The 21,580-nt window shown below is 39.3% G+C and overlaps 2 protein-coding genes across 4 annotated transcripts in view; both read left to right on the top strand.

Annotated features, from left to right (window-relative positions):
• The window catches only part of LOC139138377 (asparagine synthetase domain-containing protein 1-like), a 28,998-nt gene extending 25,727 nt beyond the window's left edge, over positions 1-3,271 (top strand). Inside the window, exons 11-13 of the mRNA XM_070706739.1 lie at positions 289-372; positions 1,176-1,266; positions 2,098-3,271. Of these exons, the coding sequence (XP_070562840.1) occupies positions 289-372; positions 1,176-1,266; positions 2,098-2,280 (358 nt within the window). The 3' untranslated portion in view covers positions 2,281-3,271. The remainder of the gene's footprint in view (positions 1-288; positions 373-1,175; positions 1,267-2,097) is intronic.
• Positions 3,272-7,704: 4,433 nt separating this feature from the next.
• Positions 7,705-21,580, top strand: part of LOC139138376 (KN motif and ankyrin repeat domain-containing protein 1-like) — a 103,062-nt gene continuing 89,186 nt past the window's right edge. Inside the window, exon 1 of one of the 3 annotated variants that reach the window (XM_070706738.1) lies at positions 7,705-7,841. The gene's annotated coding sequence lies outside the window, so the exon portion shown is untranslated. The remainder of the gene's footprint in view (positions 7,842-21,580) is intronic. The other 2 variants (XM_070706730.1, XM_070706734.1) reach the window with 2 other exon arrangements.

Here is a 21,580-nt window from a genome sequence, read left to right as displayed (position 1 = left end):
CTCTGTTAATGTCTTCAAAAACTCCCATTGTTAATGTCTTCAAAAACACCCATCGCTGGCTGAAATTTTCAAAGGTGTTAAAACAATGTCTATTCGACTTGCACTGATTTAAGTAGACTCAGAACAAGTTTCTTGAAATCAGGTTCTTTACCTGCACACTGTGACAGACTATTGCAGTACATGTGCAGAAAGTTAGTTTAAGTCACAAATATTGGTCAGGTAGGACACATTATCAATGAAAAGACTCATGCCACAATTTTTTTTACATCTGCACGATTTTGTGATCAGATCTGAAGGATGGAGTGGATTGATGGATGAGATTGAGATGGAAATCAAGAGGATCTCTGCCAGGAATCTCGGAAGAGATGACAGGTAGAAATGTTCATTTCACAAGTCATGTCAGTCTGCCAAAATCTAGCTCTTTACTTGTTTCTGCTAGAGTTTCCAACCACTCATTACCAGTCATCACCTTTAGGGTATACTTTCAATTGTTGCATTTCATCCTTCCATCCCCAGGGAAACAAGCAAGGAATACAGTTATCCTTGAATTTATATGATCATCTTCACTTGCCACTGATGCGTAGGTGGATAAAATGGTGGGCCTCTGTCCGCATGCAGCTCTAAAGTTTTTTGTTTAGACGGTATTGAAGTTGTTGCAATTTTAGAGTGTATTGCTATCATAAGAACTTCAACAATTCTTGAACAGTTCAACAGTTCAACTGTCTTGACCATGGAGACTCTGAAGTCACCCTTTATGTTTTCAATGATTGCACAGCATGATGCAGTCATGTTGAAAATCGTTGCTGATTTCATTTATATCAGCAATTGACAACATCATGAAGAGAAGGATGCATTTGAGATTTAAAGAGGCACAATGCCAATGAATTGGAGAGACAGCAAAATTGTGTTGATGGATTTAACATTCAATGGAAAGGAAAGACTGTCAAAATGTGAACGAGATAAAAAGCACATGCGTAGAACAACAAGTGTATCATGTCAAAACATATGCTCACCAGAGCTAAAAGCTAAAGTTGGTCCAGGAGATTTGTTTGGGTTATAACCATTTATCTCTTATAAAATAATGGTTTACTCAGTAAACATAAACAAAAGCTAAAAATAGTATGTTATGGTCCGGAAGCAGTACAGGTATTCATCATTTGCTCTTTTATCCACAGGATAATCTCAGACCACGGCAGAGAATCCAGGTGTCCATTTCTTGATGAGCAAGTTGTGTCATTTCTCAACCGTCTTCCTATTCAACAGAAAGTAAGTCACTTCATCGATATCTGAGCAAAATAAATATTAATTTTGGTCAAAATAATTGTCTAGCGGGTTTTTTGTATCCAGTGATTCAGTTTCAAGGCTAAAACTATCCAATGCCATGCAGACAACAGTGCTCAATGGTTGGTTATCTTGGCAGTTGATATGTAAGCTGTGTCTGCTTTCCAGTGAGTATTGTTTTGATAAATGAATTTCCCACAAAGATTTTATATTAGCCTTCAACCTTTTCACTACCAGACTTGTACACATCAACATTGCTGTCAATAGAGTATTAAGACCCTTCACCACCATGGTTTGGTCCAAACCAATTGATACTAGTGGTGATTGTCAACCTGTTTACACAGAATTAGGGGTGAACAGGTTAGAATAGACATAAATGCAGAAAAATGAGTAGAAACTCAACTCTTAATGCCCACCCAGCTTTTGAACTTATGGACCTACACAGTACTTACAAGTATGCTATGACAGTGACTGTATGTATTATTCTTCTTTGAGAAGTTCACAACCAATGTAAATCTTGTGGTGATTTGTCCTTGCAAGCTGTTCACCCCATTTCATTGTAAGGAGGTCCAATGACCCATTTGAAGACAAGAGGGGTGTCCCAAAGTGTGGCCCTTTCACCACCATGGTTTGACCCAAACGTATTTTTATCAATGGTGATTATGGAACTTTATACAGGGAATCAGATGAACAGGTTTTAGCCAGATAGCTATCAGTGTCGCACCATTGAGAATGCCATTCAGCAGTTTTACTGCATTTCTGATATCCCCTCTCATTGCATCCTGTAATTGACTGATCCAAAGTCTTGATTTTCAGGTTGATCTGAGTTTGCCCCGTGGCATTGGTGAGAAGTATCTTCTGAGAGTGGCAGCCAGACAGCTTGGACTGACCGCATCAGCGTCTCTGCCAAAGAGAGCTATCCAGTTTGGATCACGCATTGCTAAAATGGAAAACAACAAGGAAAAAGCTTCAGACAGATGCAACAGACTGTTAGAATAATTGAATTTCAGACATTTATGATCCATGTCAAAGGGAAAAAGTTGCTGTTTGGTTTCAAGAGAAATTGAAAGACTTCCATTAAAGCAACAAAAAACTAGTGTATTGCCATATAATGATTGATACAATGTTTGTTAAATAGTATCTCAGTGTGTCGTAGTGTGCTCCGACAACTGTTGTTTCATCATCTCACACTTCTGTCAGGTACAAGAAATTATCTCATCGTATTCCTTCACTCTTCTGTCTGTTTTCGTCAACTGCTCTCTGCTATGATGTTCCAAGATGTTGAACTGTCCTCTCATTTCATGTAAAATTACTAGAAATGTGTCCACAAACAGTGACTTTATCTCTTTCTATGAGCAGATTATCATCCCCAACTTGCTCCAAAGGGATTTCACAAAGCCCACAATTTTACCTTTGAGATGGCTGTCTCTGATTGATAAAAATTTTCCATTGACACCTCTTTCACTAGTGTCACTAACCTGTGTGAATGTTAACCTCTAAAGAGCGCCCTCACGCGGCAAGTTTGAAAAAACTTATGTTGAGCTAAAACACTAAATATATAATTATTTCTTGATCTAGTTCACTGACTGGTCCTGTCGTTTTCTTGGTCAATAATTGAACATAAAGATTTTGAGTAGGCTGCTGGCGACTGTCACTGTGCATTTCTTGACAATTTTGGTCCAAATATTAATGATAGTGTTTTCGTGAAGATCTGCCTATTTGACAAATACAGTCCCAGAGCAACAGTGTTTTCCCACTTGGAAAGTGACTGTTAGGCAAAAGTTGAGCCACAAAGTTGCTATTTGACAAAGATGTCTAAGATCTATGAGCCAGTGAAGCCAAAAAAATAAAAAAAATAAAAAACAAGCAAAGGAAATATTTTTTTGGCAAATTATACCTGAAACCTCAAAGGGAAAAATGTGTTTCTTGTTTGCAAGTAAATTTACAACAAAATGCCCTACTTATCCAAAAAGTGGCCAGTTTCTCCAAAGACTCGCACAGGAGACTCGCACAGGATATATTGTCTCAGCAGTATTTGTATACAGGGATTTTGATTGTTTTTCCTGACTACATCTCACTGTGTTCACTTTCAGGACTTGTTTCCTTGGTCCTGACTGGCATATCAGTGACTTTACATCTGAATGGTTATACCTTGAACACTACAATGATGAAAGTGAATATCAATGAAAATTAACTCCTTTATGATATATCAGTCTCACACATTCAGGGTATGGTGTTGTTCTTTGAGGTTGTAAGAACATTTGCACGGATGCTGCAATGGATTCTATGTCATGCCAACCTTAATTTTTGTTGCAAAAACATGATGGACTGTGCAATATCTTGCTTTGGAAAAATAATTTTTTAAAAACCATGAGCTTTATTTAAAATTTTTGTTATTCTTTTGCAGTAGTTTTCAACTTTGTGAATAGCCATTTTATATCACACTTTACTAAGTTTTAATGCAATGAAATTTTAAGATATTAATATCCTCTTTTAGCACACAAGTGACTCCATTCTAAATTGTCGTGTTGTTTTAAATTTTGCTAAGGAGTAAGAATTTGTAAGAAGATATTAACAACATTTTTAAATAAAATTTTGACTAACAAAATTTTGTCGCCAACACAGTGACTGTTCTGGCCTAGGGTAGCGCCCTCTACAGCCAGCCAAGAGAAAACCCTATGGCAGCTTACAAGGGAACGCTTGGGCACACTGGCGCTCGTTTGCAGGGTAGACTGCTTGATCAATAGATCGTCTACTCATCTATCGATCGCGTACTAGTTGCTCTGCCCTCCAAAGCAACTATGTAGTTGCATTGGAGGGCAGCAACGAGTATGCTATCGATCGAGCGGACGATGGATCGATCAAGCAGACTACCCTGTCCACGAGCACCCGTGCTCTGGGGTGCATGCTTGGAATTGCCAAGGTGGTATATACAGAACGTTTACTGCTTACACTGACCTCTTGACGCGCCCGTGACTCGGGTGTGAGCGCAAACAATAACTAAAAAAACTACCAATTTTTGCCTTCAAGGCTGATCAATGCCAACTAGTAGTCTTCAGTGATGTGGAGACTATACACACACTCTCTCGCTTGTAAGTCTGCAAATTGTATAAGCTTATGTCACCGCAAAAACCAACTTTTTCAGTAATAAAACAAAGCAAAACAAAAGAAAACAAAAAATGCAAAACATTCCTGTAGCAGTGATGTAACCCCATGGTTTTCCCTTTAAACCGGTACTCTCGGTAGGGCCCTACGAGAAAAATCGATGAAAATGGGCGGAGCAAAACATAACTAATATGGTTTCTTTGTGAACAAAAAGTAGCAAATTAAAACAGCTGGTTGAACACCTCCAAAATAGAACGTGCACGCCACATACTGTAAACATTGACTGCACGGTGACTTTACGTATACTATTTTCACCCAATTTTACGGTTTACTTTCCATACGTTACATCCACTCATTTCCCCAATAGGTTTTTCTTGAACATAGACTTTTTCGAAGTCTTACTGGAGCAGAGGTTCGGCGCGGCGTCGCCTCGGATTTGTACAAACCGTGATGACGTTGCCAGGCGATCGATCGACACTCCTTAGTTCTCATGCGTCATGGTATACGTTTCTCGTCCGAAAACGAAGCGTTTGTCATTGTATTCAGCGCCTTTTTGAATGATTCAACATAATGCATATCATGACAGTGGCAATAGCTATCCGCATCTTTGTATACGGGTAAACGATGCAGAAATCGTAGAAAATGTAGTTTTCTGCCACGGGATCTATTATCGGGGTTTTCCTCGGCTCAGTCATAGTATATATAGTGTACATCACTCTTGCAGGGAGTCTTGATTGAAGATAATAATGAAGCACCGTTTTGTCCAAACGCCGTCCTAGAAATGCCGCATTTCAGGAAAGAACGGGAAAAAATCAAAACAGTTCTGAAAGAACAGCAAATTCGCCTACTAGATGTCCAAATTTATCGAGTGTGGTTATTTCAATGGACGACGGACATTTACCACAATGCTCAACGGCCAAGTCGTCTACCAAATTTTGTAGAGCTTTTGTCTTACAAACAATCCTTTCCTCATTCGACCTTAGTTCAGCGAGGCAGGGCTGTGTCTCCATTATAAAACGTAGTTTTCCACAGTTCTTGGATGGTAGTTGTAGTTTCCTTTTCAAAACTTTCGTTGTCTCATGAACTCGGCGCTGTCGGATGGGGGTACCGACGACTATTCCCCGGCTTCGATTACAAGTTTTATGGTGACCGAAATGAAATGTGGTGTCGATTTGTTGTCTTATGATTATTTCAAAAAGCTTCTGAAAATACTTATTTTAGAAATCAAACCTGTTAATATTAATCACCAAAATAAAATCAGAATAAAGTGATTTCATAAATTCTCCGAGCATTCGTTTCAATGTTCATCCCTCCTTATAAAATGGTGAGTTCTAGTATTTCGCTACTTTGAACGATCCCGCCAAAATCGAGTGCACTGCACTTCTACACTCTCCACGCAGTCGCGATACTATTCATTACAAACGCGTGGTAGTCAGAGTCAGACTGCTAATCACACTATGTCAGCTGGCTTTATGAAGATAGCGGTCACTGATGAGCACTAGAGGTAGCCACGGGAATTTTCTTTGCCAGGAATGAATTGGAGCTAACTGTGATGGGGATCGAGCGCGGACATTTGAGTGCAACTTATGGGACTGATTAGTACGGTGACCTCAGCTGCCGCCGGCGACGTTTGTCAACTCGACGTGTGATCACTGAGATCAGTATAAGTGACCAGCACAGTGACGACCGAATATGCCGAAGGCGATTGCAGGCGTCAAAAAAATCCCGGTTTTGTCAGCACATTGGAGGCTACTTGTCTTTTTGAATTTTGACTTTGTTCGCTTTGTGTTGCATAGGCATGCACGGCTTTAGATCGGGAAAAAAAATGTATATCACTTTTGGAAACAGCTATAAAGAAGCGATAGTTACGCATATCGCATTGCGATGATTGCGCTTTCAACAGTACGTTGACTAGAGGGTAAAACTTGACATTTGAAAAGAAGATAGAAGATATACAGACAGTGTAGACAAAGTGAAAGATCATGCCAGAATTTGTGCTGGTACTTGTCCGTGGTCTCAACCCGAACATACCAGACGTACTTTATGCCGGGCATGAATGACAGTATAGGCTTCCTGTCTGTAAAATGTACGGCTCAGGTAGGCCAACACAAATGAAAACGGTCCTTTTCAGGACCAACAAATTTTCCAAAAAGAGAACTACCGAATCAAATGTGTTTGCATGTATTTGTTATACACAGTGTGTGTGCGTTTGTATCTTTCGGTACGCTCCGAGTATTTGGTGTTTTTCCCCGCCTTGAACAATCAACGCTACGTACGGAAAAAGTAAACAACGTATCGCTAATGACTCATTTGCAATTTGCATATCATGTCAATCATGCAGATTCAAACTGAACATCGAACGTTATACCGGCGATATTACCGGCAAATATTTTATCCTTTTTCTGGTTCCAGACGTCATTTCAAATTTAATTTCGTCAGAAACCAAGTATATTGTGCCCCAAATACTTATACACATATCCCTCAATTTCCAAGAAAAAAATTAATCGTTAGATTTCTTAATTAACGGGTTTTATGGACGGCGTCCAGAGCGTACCGAGTACGTTTGAATATCCCACCATTATGACCACTCTCGTAGGTTCTCGCGCTTTTATACGGAGTTGGGGCTTTAACCATTTCTTTTGGGGGCAGTGGACGAGTTCCAGAGACAAGTTCCTTGGCGTAACGTACTACACGCAGCATCGCAGCTACTTTTCCATTTGCCCAGACTTACTGAGGATTGACACATGTGGATTTGAAACAAAATAATTTGCTGGTTTCTCATTATTATGCATATTCCGTATGCTCGTTAAAATTCTTATGTTATCACATGTACAAACAATTTTCATAAACTTTTATGGTCACAACGTGCAATATAAAAATGATCGTTATATTTTATACAGTAAAATATTGGCCGACCAGCGGGAGATAAAATACTTGCAAATCGCAGAGACTAAAACACAGACGTTTCGGGTACAACCCTTCGTCTGCAAATGTTTTATTTCCCGCCAGTCGGTCAGTATTTTACTGTATTTGTTTTAACTTGTTGCAGTTTTTATCCTCTGCCTTTTATATAACAAGTATTTTATCTCCCGCTGGTCGGCCAATATTTTACTGTATTCATTTTCACGTGTTGCAGTTTTATCCCTCTTTTGAGGTACGTTTGTAAGTTATACCGTATAATGGAGACCCTGCAATCTGATTACGGAGTTTATCCTGAAAGAGTGGAGTTATCCTGAAGAGCGAGTGACTCGAGTGCAAGTGATACACGCCCTCTTTTGAACTTCTTCAGACGCTCAAACGCAACATCCGGGTCAGTGCCCTTTCGGAACACAAAGGTCACACAAACATGAACTTTGTGTACAGAGAAATCACTGCAACCTGCTCAGGCCGACGCATGCCGTTTCGTTTCGGGGCTCTGTGATAACAGGCACGTTTATGAGTTGCAAGCTTGTTGGGTAAGTCACTTATTATAATTTAATCATAAGCAAATGATAGGTTATATTTTTGCTATTTTACTGCGTTTGAACCCCGACGGACGACAGTTTGATGTGCCTCATGCCTGGCCGTTTGAATCGTGCGCTTTGTTGACATTGTACACCGTACGGGAACTAGGCTGAAAATGTATCGATGCATGTGTCCAAACAACCATGTGCATTTATGCAGAAGATTGTGCGAACTGTCTAATATATAAGTAGCAATTTCCTGTTATTGTAAGTCATCGTTAGAGCTATTATGTGCATGCCGTACTTTGACAACCTCATTGAAAGTTGACCTATTTCCATCGACGTGATGTACCGGCGCGGCGGAGGCCGCCGAGCCACGCTTTAAAACAATCACCATTGCACGAGGCGACTATAATGATTGTGTACAAATATCCAATATTATAAAGGTGACCATTTACGTGTGCATCGATTTCAGGTCCGTGTGTAGACGGAAGGTACGGACACATGTGTCGGTTGTCACACGTAGACCGACCGTGCTGGTATCTTGACTCTGTTTTATACGGTCAGAATTCGTAGCGTTAGGTTCTCACGATCGGAGAACAATGGGTCTCCTCGCAGCTGATTAAATTTCAAAGTTGCATTTATCAAAATTTTCATAAAATTCCTACGGCTCATGAACTGTTGTTTTCCAACCTCGTCAACTACGAAAACATGATGAAGTCATTCGTCAGGCGATTGGAATGTAATTGCATTGCACAAGTTTTTAATTTGCTTGGCAACATGCAACAACCGTTTTCATGCTGCCCTAGGATTTCTGTATTGTGCGACACAAGGAAGCTTGGGATGTGGTTTTATGGAGTGACAGTGCGGTGCGAATCACATACTAGTAGTAGTTCCGTGGCATTGTTACTCCCACTATCATGATCAAAGAAAGTTTACGCCATTCTGCTCGGGGAGGGGGGGGGGGGGGAGCAAGATACACTAAACCAAAAAGACAAATTCCTCCCGCTAGGAAGAAAATCCTCCAATCTTGAGGACGACCTAGAAATAGTTTTCATCTTATATGAATCCTTGCAATTTGGGAGAAATCGTGCTAGATGTGTAACAGTTTAAAAGTGTTAAATGATTCAATTCCGGGACTAATACTTTGAAAGTAATCATGGAGTTGATCCACATGGGTGAAATACATATTTCATGTAAGTGACAATCCTCTGTATGTCTTCTCTTCTGAGTTATTATTGAATAAATGTGAAAGCAATGCTAATGGTGTACTTTTTCAGAAAATTTGATAATGAACATACTAGTATACTTTTCTACATTAAATGGGCAAATGTCTGTTAAATTGTGTAGAACTAAAGAAGTCTCAATATTGGGAGAAATTCTCCTGATCAGTGGGGCCAACTTTTCTCCCAATCAGGAGGAATTCCCTTTCGGTATACCATTCCTTGCAGTGAAAGGGCTGATGTAAGTTTTCTTCGTACAGAGACCATGCAGCAACACAGGTACATGACTCCGGTATGTCCGGTAGGCTAACGCAACAGCTGATGTCTCTGTTACATCAGCCCGTCTGCCATGGTCCTGCTTGCAAATGTAAAATCCTGCTCACGGACAAAGTCCAGCTAATGAATGCCTGCTACATGAAGAGATGGATTGTACTACGGTTGTATCATAGACAGCAGAAGCTTGTCTATAGTTGTATGCAGTGGTGGCCGATGGCCTATGCCTGGACTTCAAACCTCTAAGTGATCATTTTCTTGATCACTGCACTGATGTTTGTGGTTAATATGGAATATATAAGTGCCAACTCATTGTATGTTAAATTTTTTTTAGAATATCAAAAGCAATTGTTTGGTGTGTGTCTTTCATGTAAGCTAATTATCATCTATTTGAAAGTTAGGTATTCACAATAGGTTTAGTTTGAGGGAGGGCACTTATCCACGATCACAAGAAAGTGCCAGTACAAAAATTTCAACTAAAATATAAATATACTGCGAAAAATGGGGTAAAGCTTTCATAGAGTATAATGTGTTATACAATTAATTGGTTGGTCATTGAAAAGTACATTCAAGTCTTCCATTGATGATCATTTTATTTGAGAAAGTGACGCAACTCATTCACTGGCCACAGTCTGAAGAAAATGCTGACCATGTCCTCCATATTGTAGAAATCATTGCCCTGTCCCAGCGTACCCTTAGTGATGAATAACTACAAACATACGCACATTGGCAGGAATTATTTTCACATGGTCCAGTGTTCCTAGGCAGCATTTCAGAAAATACTGGTACTCTATGTAGCTCAACTTCTGCTTGCTTTGGTCCACTGGATGACCACAACAAGCTATTGTTTATCTGCAGAACCAGAAGGTGTACATGTTTTGTTGCCGAAGGGCTGTCGCATCTTGCCAGACGTTGCAGCCCTACAGTAACACATATAAACATTTTTTACGCTTACATGCTCTATTTGACTTCGCAGAATTGAATCATTCCGCCATTAAGATGGCATGCTTGGAGAGTTACAAATATTTATGCCATGATTGATGTAATCCGCATGTAAACTACATATTGCCCACAGCAGTACATTGCAAACAGAACTGTGAACTGACTCACATATGACTGAAAATTAGACAAATTTTATTCATAATTGAATCAGCTTGTACATGTAGTACTGGTACCAATACCCTTATAAACCTTTCAGTGCCATGGTTGGGCCAATCCTTTTGTTTTCCGTGGCAAGACTGGACCTTTTCACAGAGAAATGGGGGTGAATAATGTATGATTTGTATGGTTTTTTCATAATCACATCGCTTGTCTCAGTTATGTTACAATTTCCATGGGTAATTATGCTGAATATTTATTTTTTGAATGGAATCAGCGATGTTCACTTAAATATCATGAATTCTGAACAATGTTTATTGCCTATCACTGTTATACTGGCAACTTATACTGATGGCACAAATACAGGGATCTGATTGGTCAAGACTTGAAAATAACCATGCTTACCGTAATATTCGTTATATTGCACGGTTGGAACACCCACCAGGTCTCAACTGGAGAAAGATTCCCTTTTTAATGTTCCACACCAGAATTTGAATATGTTGTTTTAATGTATAGTGTAATAGTGATAAAAACTTAAACAATGGTATACCATGAGATTTAGAGGAGTTAAGTCCATGTAAAATGCATGAGCGACAGTGAGTACACATACACTGTGAACTAGCTAAAATCGAGTGGTATACCTGCCACTTGGTGTGGTTTATTACTTAACTAAAAACACTAGACAGTAAAACTGAAATAGAAAAATCCTGCTTCAAATCTCTTGCAAAGCGAAGACAGACTCATATCTTGTTCACATTGGCAACCCAACTGAAATTTGGGCCGACGCAAAATAATTGTCCTTTTGGGATTAAATTTGGTCCGTGTCCACACCTACCGGTACCAGAATTAGGGCCGACGTAACTTTACCTTCCTTTGTGACCTCTGACCTGTCAAAGTTCAAAATGGCGCATTTGAATATGGCGCGCTGTTTCTACTGTTCATGATTTTCCTGTGTTTTTACGCACAAGAAGGGCAAATATGACTACCACTCACCCTTTTAATCATCGGAGAGATCTTCACCATTTATTGGATGAGCATATGGTATATATAAGACCGCAGTGGAGAAATAACCAGTGCGCGGCATTTTTGACATGCCTCTCTAGTCTATTATGTGCACTGTGGAATCGAATGACATGGTCTCGTTTGCGGAACAAAGGTTGGTGGAAGTTCAGCGTACATGGGATGATATTAAAATGTAAAGACTGGATTGAAAACTTTCGATAGGTGTAAACTTTAGTTTCAAACGTCGTTTGTTTTGTGCGAATAGGGTGACTAGTTCAACTTCGATCCATAGCGGAGGCCTGGTCAACTGGGACCAGGGCCGACGTAACGTGTCCACACTGGCGATTTGCGTCGGACCAAATTTTGCGTCGGCCCTGAGTCGGCCCTGAACCCCCCCTTCTAACCGGGACCAAACTGAGTCGGCCCAGGGCCGACTCAGCGTGTCCACATTGGTTTTTTACGTCGGCCCCGGCCCTGGTCGGGACCTGGGCCGACGCAAAGTCGTCAATCTGAACGTACCATCAGTCATACAGTGTGCAAGATCCTTGCCATTATCTGTCAAACTGTGCAATAAAAATGTGTGACCTTGCTATTTCTGAAGGTCGAGACTCCTATTGTTAAAGGAAGGAGGTGAGCCTATATGCCACGCCTCACTAAACACCTATAAAACTCTTCTAAAGAGCCTTTATTTTCCAACATGAAATGGTATAAAAATAGACATGTTATTATTCAACAAAAGCAGGCATCTGATTTTATTTCCAAGATGAAGCGGTATAGTGGTTTGTAACCTTGAAAAACTATAAAGACTTCTGTATTTTGTGGTTTGTGTTTGCATTGTTCTGTTACAACATAAGACATTTGAGGGATATGGTCATGTTGTCATGGTGATGACAATCATACGGCTGCTGATGATGATGTTCATAATGATGATGATGATAATGATGATGTTGATGGTAATTTCATGGTGACAATGGTGATGATGATTGGTGATGATGATGATGATGATGATAGCGATGCTGATGATGCTGATGATGATGGTGATGATGATGATGATGATAAGGGTAACCATTAGGATATTGATGTAAATTAATATGAATTTCTATATAGTCTACGTGCATTGAATAATATGCTTGTTATACAGTACTACTATTAGTAATTCCTGTAGCTTTCCATGGAATCAACGAAGTGGTTTCCACACAGCTTTTTGTATGTGTGGGAAATTACAAATGATTAGTGCAGCCCAGGAAAGGGGATTGGTGCATAAGAACCAGTGCAGCAGGCAATGCACCAGATAGCAGAGTACATCAATGCAACTAGGTTGCAGTATACATGTAGGTGTGTACCACTACATGTACAATGGACAGGTAAAGCTTGACTGCATCTTTCATTAGTGCTGAGTGTCTCAGAGGGTTGGGTAACTTGACATGTTTCATTGTCCAGTTTGATGTGTGTGTGTGTGTGTGTAAATTTATCGACAACACTTAGACGGCACGTTCACCTCATTACATGTCTGTACCTTTCCGCTTGAAAGGTGAATAAATTGTGCTGGGTCCTGTCCCCGTGGTCTGCACTGAACAGTGCAAATGTCAGTATGTGACATGGTTTCAGATAGTGTAGTACATGTATGGTTCACCATCATCTGAACCATGGACTGTCTATGTTTGAACTGTATTTGTGGATTTGCCTGTGTCATATGTTTCATAGTAAAGATACTCCTTTAATTAGGTCATTTAAAGAAAATTCTTTGTTTGCCATCCTTGGATTTTTGAAAAACCTACCAGCCAGCTAGGGAGAAAACAAACACACAAAAAGCACAAGTTTACTTACATAAGCTAATTTCTTCAGAAAAATGATATTTTTATTTGTAATGATGTTAACATCCTGTTTTTCTTAATTTTCTCTGTAAAGTCACCAGCATGCAGACGGCAAACAAAGAATTTTATATAAAGCGCCTTAGCAGAGATTTACTTAGGTTGGCTGTACTAGTCACTTTCCCATTTTAGTGACTTTCAATCAGGCATAAGCAACTTTTGAATTGCAAAACGTTATTTTGTAAATGAAGTAATATTCATTCAAAGTATAGTACATGCAATTTTGCTAACTAGACACTTTCAATAAAATCTCTACTTTTAACCGTGGATAATACTAAACATATTCCAGTGTGTACACAATACTTTGCTGTCATCTCCAGGGCCATATAAGCTCCTTCAACAGAGACTATTTGGTGATATTGCCATGGTAACAGCATGTTTACTCCTGTAAAGAAAGTAGGGAGGGCCGTGGTGCTGTAGTAATGCTCAAATATGATAAGATGTCCTCGTTTCTTAAACGGTTTAAATGAAATCTCTTTCAAGTCGTTGTCAGCATTTAATGAAAGTGAAAAACCAATTAAAAGATTAGGAAACTTAATTAGTGGGCAGGACAATTTATAGTGATTGTGTTTTGGTCTGATAAAGGTACAATGGCAACGACACAAATAACTGGACCTAAACAGAACTGATGCAATTGTGGGACAATTGGACACAGTCTAGTCATCTGTTCTCTTCAGAACAAACGAAGAAAACCAATTAAAAAGACTAATGAGACCAAGTCGTATTCTATTAGACTGTTATAAAAGTGACACCAAGAAAAAGAAAGGACTTTTCTTGAAAAAGCATGGCAGTTTTGAATCACTTTAATTCTGTTCTTTGTGTTGGCACTCCAAACAGGGCAGTCCCGTTAAATGCAGGAACACGTACACAGTCCACTCACCTGCATGGACACTGTATATCGTACAGTGTACAATTACCGGTAGGTGATTTGACTCTGTCAATGACATGACTGTTATGAAGGATACGGGAGAGATGGAAGATCAGTGTAGAAAACTGCAAAAGGTACATCAGTTTTTATGCACGTACATGGCATTGTAGTAATCCTACATGCCCTGAGTTGATAAAAGTAAAGGTCGTTTGTCATCTGAAAGAGGAGAGATCTTTTGTTGAAAATAACCACAGCCAATCCTACATAACAACTCAACCAATGAAGTGCACTGCCCACATGTACATGTATATACAGCATGTACATCTGTCTGAAAATATGATATGCAGAAAAAGTATTTTTGAAAAAATTCAAATTGTTTGTCTGTATTCCATATTTCAGACAGATCTCACTTTCTTTTTTGGTGCTTTTCAAACTCAAGCTGTGGGACTTGTCTACAACTCCCCGCCCCATAAACAAATCTTTGGAAATGTGATTACCACAAATCAAACATCGTTTAGGCCATTATCCGCATACTTCAAACATTGTACAAGCCACTGTCCACACAGACACTGCACATTTCCATCCATCAGTGTCATGGTTTCCCAGAGACACGCACCCAGTCTTATCCCTCCCTCAGACAAAGTATTTTAATTGCCTTTGATGAGTGGGCAGGTATTGTTGTGGTTCTGGAAACTTTTCACCAGTTGTAATCATGGTTGTTTGCCGAACTGATGGAAAACTCACCTCTTACCCAATCAAGGTATTACCCGTATTTGGATTTGATATTTGTGGGCAGAAGGATACATCAGCACCCGAAGGTTTTCTTTTTCAACTTTTTTTGCTCTCAAAATATTGGCCAAGAGTGTCTGTCAGACTGTAGCTACTACCCTTCAGTATGCCAGGATCACCACACTTCTGGTTGTGTGTCCCTGGCACATATGAACTCCTACTAACATTTCAAGACAGACTAGTCCAAATTCATCATGGAGAGTGTGTATTAAATGTAGAATGCAACTCGGGAATAGATACAGTACTTGGACTCTCAAATTTTAAATTTCCGATTTACTGCTTGTGTTGGCTCATTTTGAAGGTCTTTGAGTATAGAAAGTTTATCCCATTGTGGTTTTGCGAAAATTGAAAAATTAAATTTTCCCCAAAAATTTTTCCCCGAATTTCATCCCCACGGGGGTGTCTATTACAGAAATTTTGATCCAACAATGTGCATGATATCCAAATTTTTAACTGTGTGCGTCATTGTTGTAGTCACTGTCATATTCATAGATTTCCACAAGTACAGGAACCAAATGGCACAACAATTAAGAGCATGAAGTACTTTGGGGTAGTTACTGGACAGGTACATGTAGATTACTATCTATGTCGACCAACCTACTGAAATTCCTTGTTTGAAGCATTGACATTTTTATGAATATTGAGGTTTGCAGAAGCAGCAGTTTATAGATGGCCCTCTGATCTTGATGCATCTCCTGTTATCCTGTCAGATCACTTAAATTCACTATTCTTTGGTCTATGGCTTACACTCTGTTTCACAACCAATATATCATCAACAATTGTGGATGATTATAATACATGTATGCCTGTGTGGTTTCACAGCAGCCAGACTTGGTGGTATAGTGCATGTCATGTCATTCAGATAGAAGCAGTGTCCAGGTCAACTTGTAAAACTGCAGTGATCATTCCTGTGGTAGAAGTAAAAAAAAAATCTCTGGGTGGTATCCGAGCAAATTTTAAAAGTGATTCAAATTAAAACTAGACCTGCTCTGTAATATTGTCACAAATTTTCAGTTTGCAAAGTTAATTTGGAAGTAGCTCTAGAGAACAGTAGGTGTGTCTGTGGCGTATTGACAATGAAAGGTGACGAAACCAACAAATTACCGGGCACAATTTGAATCTCATTTACATGTAACTGTCCATTTAGAATGGAAACTATAGGTATTTCAGAGTCACCTGAAAAAATTCTGAGGGCCTTTTGTTTTAGGATTAGTGTCGGTCTTTACCATTTGCATGGGACTTGTTGTTTCAGATTTCTTCTGTGTTTGATTTAAGCCTTAGCGGCAAATGTTTATCTGTTTTGTTGCATTGTTTTGTGGCTCCCAAAATAGACAAGGGGATTACTGTGTTTGCTGTGATTGTGTGTGGTGCGATACTGTTAACTGATTTTCAGATGTCGGGAGCACTTTGCAATCTTGTCTTTCCGTAGTCTCCCCGTGCATCTGTCTTCCAGTACAGTTAATTGGCAGTGCTGGAAGAAAGAAAGGAGGTAGACTTCAATAGTGGCAATCGCATATTCACTGTTACATAGTATGGATGGTAAGTACAGGGGTTGCACCTCATCCTTGGTAGATTTGACGTCAATATATGACGTAGATGTGAATTTGAATCCGTCCTGATGAAGCTGATTTCTAATGCAGCTTACAGCAACCTCTTGAAAGATGTATGACGTCACTTTGCAGATGAGTCTGCAGAAACAATGTCACAACATCAGCAGTAGCTTCCGCTTGTAAACTTTTTACAAGTGATATATTGAATCACGCTCCCTCCACGGCCCCTCCTGCTTGTGGAGGGACCGTGATTGAATGACTCTTAGCTAAACACATACTGTGGTCCCAATTGTAAGTATGATATATGCATCAGTTTATCAATGTATTCTTTATTTGTGACGTCCATGTACATTCTAAACCTGTTCAGGTCTCACTGTATAATGTCAAATGATGAGAAAATGGAATGTATACTGAAACCTGTCACCATGGACATATCTCTAATCAAAGAGAACTATTTCCTGTTCAGAGGACAGTCTTTTTCAAGCCAAAACTTACCTGTCTTGTTAGGATACAACATACCTCTATATCAAGGATAGTCCTGGTTCGTCCAGATGTCTGTAGTGGACATGTATCACTATGCTATACTTGGTAGGTGATCCGATTCATCATTTGGGTGGCCTGATTTTGCAGGCTCATATTGCTTGCAGCCAACTTCATCGATTTTTGGTTGGCCATACCCTACATGGTTATCATAGTTTTTATGCCAGAAATCTTTTAAATTGTAGTCAGCAGTATTTGATACTGCTGTGTGTACATGTACCTGTACCTGAACATCAAAGTATGCATGTCTGATCAAACAGTTGAGTACAACCTTAAAGAAGGGGTGGTACTGTACAGGCATGAGAATACAAATTGCTTTTGTCGAGGGGGCTGAGAGCCCAGCTCAACCATGAAATCCTTGTTCACAGGCTGTCTTGATTAAAAAAAGATGCATTTCAATGGAAAATTTCTTTCTCATCCAGAAATAATGACAGTTATGACATACTACATTCTCATTCTAATGTAAGTGCTGATGCCATTCTTGTCACAGCATGTTCTGTTGCTGGGACGAAAGACAAAAATCTTAAATCTTTGTAATTATAGTTTCACTGGTTGAACGCACTCTAATAAACAATGAGATGGATTACAAGTGTTTTCTTTCTTGTACAGTTGTGAAGAAAAAAGTTGAAAAGACAAACGATAGAAACTTCAATTTGAAGGTTGGTGCTCACACTTTCCTGGACAGTTGCCAAATGACTGGTTGTATGCATTTATTGAATCAGAATGGAGCAGGTAGTCAGATAATGCGTAACACGATGTTTGGTTTTGAGTTTCCCTGCTAGAGAGCAGTGCTGGAGTGGATTTCAGTCAGTTGGTACAGGTGGTGATTCCTGAAATAGGGGTTTGCCTTCAGACTGGATTTAAATGTAATCCTGGATGGCCCTGGGAAAATACAGGAAAGGGATCAATACTTTGGATAAGTTGAAAGGTTTCAAGAGTTACTGGTGGACGTCAAAGGCCCTCCGGAATTGAGGAGTGAGGTAAGATATCAATCTCTACCCTGACAGTCCCGCTCGGTCAATAAGTTTAGATGGATGAGTTTGGCCAAAGTGTGGAAACGGAACTTTAGCTGTGAGAAATGTACATAGCCAAGCATGGTATGCTGCGTTGCTATGGAATTGACACACTTCTGGTTTGTCATCATGTGTGTGGAAATTGACCTATCGGTCAACAGGATGATGTAATGCCATTTAGGTTTATGAAGACTACCTGTGATGTTGCTCCTGACAACGGAAGCAAAGGTGAATTATGTTACTACACACATTACATATCTGTGTTGGGTTTCATTTTTCAGGAGGGGGCAGTTGTCACTCTAATTTTTTTGGCCAGTGTGTTATGACTTGATCTTTGCAGGGGTTCGTTGGGTGTAATTGACGTGTCGGTAGGTATCAATAAACCAAACAAAAGTGTCGGATTGTATGCGATATTTGAAAGGTACACCGCTTATCTGGACATGACATCACCAGCTAATGGATGGGAAAACAGTGCGTGTGGCTGGGTGAAAGCTTTGTGCTGTGACCAAAACAGACAGATACAGTGTGGCATGGGTTTTGTAGTGGCTGTCCAAGGGGTATTGTGAATGTTTGTAAACTCTCCACGACAGTCGTGATGTAAATCTGATCTATCCATTAGGGTAATGTGTGCACAAGTGAAGCAAGGTTGTCTGGGGTTATACACCTGGTATGCATACCTGTAGGGGGTCAGTGTTACTCCCACCAAGTCAAGGAACCATTTAGTAGGAGTTGAGACCAACTGAGATGGTTGTTAGTTGCATACTTCAAAAATTTGATGGAGTTCAGAGGATTGAGTGGAAACTTTGTATTTACGGTAAGAGGTTTTTACTGGTTTGGTGCAAAAATCTACTGTGTTATTATATTTCGATAGGCAAGCATGAAAAATCTGCATGACAAACTCTGATACATGTATGTTCTGAAAAGAGAACCTGCCACCTCACCTAAAAAAAATGAGAAATTTTTGTGAGGATAACCTTACTGTATTGCATTATATTTCAGTGATGTACCATGTGCAGGACAGGATCAACTATTTCTGTGCATAGAACTTATTTTTGTTTCAAAAGTAGAAAATACCAGTACGGTGTGCCAAGTACTGCAACAATGGCTCTTGGAAATGCATCCAAGCACAAACACACAAACATTTTGATATGTTCAGGTCTCAAAAATTGTGGATTGAGTGGATTTTTTGGCTACATATAGCAAATTGCATGTACAGGTATATTTATGTAATGGATTTACATACACTCCTCCACGATGTGATTGTTACCAAGCAGTGAGCTATTGTTTGTACGGCAAAAAACATGATTCTGACACCCACAGTAGCTTGGCTGTGTGTTTTCTGGTTGTGCTGCTGGGAGGTGATCTAAGTATGAAGTAGGCATGACAAGTGGTTGTTGCGACACGGGTTATATGAAAAAAAGATGACACTTGACAGCTTTGAACAATAACAATATGTCATGCTCATGTGTGAACAATGTACTGTAATAATATTTCACAGTCCCTGTGGTGGACAAATCCATTTGACAGTTTCCAGGACCAGTATCAGGGTAAACTCCGTAGTCCTGCAGCCCAGAGCTTTATGGTCCGGCATACAATCTTTGTCATTTGTTGTGTGTCAGATCAGCAGAATGTCAAATCCGTTCTCTGGCCTGACCCAAATGTCTTTCTCTGAAACATTTGGGATGTTTTAGGACCATAGTCATTTGGATTTGTGTGTAAGAATAATTTCACATGTGACCACATATTGATGACTACTGTGAGTGCATCAACAGGTTTATCACAGTGCATGCATTTTGATCATGTGTGTCTGTTGGTATATGACTAAACTAGCAGTTGATGTATGCACATTTATTTGCACAGAAGAATGTAACTCTATTTCACTTGTATAATATACAGATATTACACATCTATAGGTAATCGGCAAAACTGAAAGGCAACTATTCCTGACGGCAAAAGTAATTTTCTATGAGAATATTTATTGTTGGAAAGTGCATCGTCTGTTTGTCATAGGGAATATGTAGCTGGTGCAGAGATGAATTGCATAATGGCCATTGTTGCCCATCTGCAATTTTCATGTGTTGACCTGCATAGGCAATATGTATTATCAAGACTGTGCATATACATGTATGGTATATCCAATGTTTTGATGACCATAATAACTTATAAGGTGTCCATGGGCTCTTCCTACCCTTTTGTGATGTTCTTTGTTTCACTGTCATTATACTTGACAGTTTTACACTAGCTGAGATGATATTAGAGAGAAAATTAGTGTTCATTCAAGAAGATACATGTACAATTGTGGTGAAGTTGTAGGTTAACAGTGTTAAAATCCTCTTGGTTCATTGTGCCTTCACTTTTCAGTCCGTCAACATGTGCTGGCATTAAAATTGAATGAGGTTATATAAATTCGATAAAATAGAATTTTAAGACAAAAGCAATAAACTCGCTAGAACTGTTAGGGTTTTACGACCTGCATGCCATTTTATCAGCATGATTGCAAAATATAATTTCCATACTCAATAAAAAATAACAGTGAACATCCATCTCTATTTTTGCTTTTATCTCAAAGATGGAGAAAATTATCTCCATCATCAAAATGGCATAGCTTGTTCAACTGTTATTTGGTATGGAGGTCCTGTACAGATGTAGGTAAAGATGACTTTTTTGCAAAGATTGTCTTCATCAAATTACCGTATGTGCTTTCAGAAAGTTGTTTTCAAGGCATCTGGTGTTTCTAGTCCAGATGTTTGTATATTCTGACAAGGAAACGTTTATGAAATTTATGATCTGTAAAGATAAAAGCGGGGCTGTACTGTACCAGAGAGTGATCTTGGTTTACATTTCAGCGCAGCCGGCCGGTATAGTGCATACGTGTACATGTACATAACAAGAAATATTTCATTTGAAAATTTGGAAAGGGATAGATTCAGTAAAGAACGTGTAGGCTGAGTCACGTAGGCTACCATGATAGTAGTCTCAAATACACACACACACACACACACACACACACACACACACACACACATGGTATGTGAAGTCGTGACCACCCACAGTTTCTCCTGATCAGAATATTTCTGAGTTTCTGAATATATGTACATACAGCATAAATGTACATACAGTACTTACATTAATGATCATTTTATAAAATTGATAGCTGTTTCTATATTTCCATATTTTTATGGATGCATATGACACCAGATATATAAATTTATATTACTTTGATTTATGAATAAGATTTGGTTTTAGAAATTTTGTGGTATGCAGCAATTGTACATGGTTAAAATTGCTTCAGTAGGAAGGCAGTCAACAGGTGGTTGCAATCTGCCAAGATAAAAATTCACATATGTTTTTGCAATTTAAATGAGTTCCTTTTTAGGGACAAATCATTTCACAACAGGATGTTTGTATTTCCGTCATGTGATAGTTTTGATTTCCGGAGGTCGTGTCTTTAGTATCTATATTTCTTATCTACCAGCTTATGTTGTGTGCAAACTATTCTGATCTGTCAAAGTACGCATGTCACA

This window comes from Ptychodera flava, chromosome 8 (genome assembly GCF_041260155.1).
Source record: "Ptychodera flava strain L36383 chromosome 8, AS_Pfla_20210202, whole genome shotgun sequence".
NCBI classification, from domain to species: Eukaryota; Metazoa; Hemichordata; class Enteropneusta; family Ptychoderidae; genus Ptychodera; species Ptychodera flava.
Note: the sequence above shows the minus strand (reverse complement) of the source record. Positions and strands in the feature narration are given on the sequence as shown.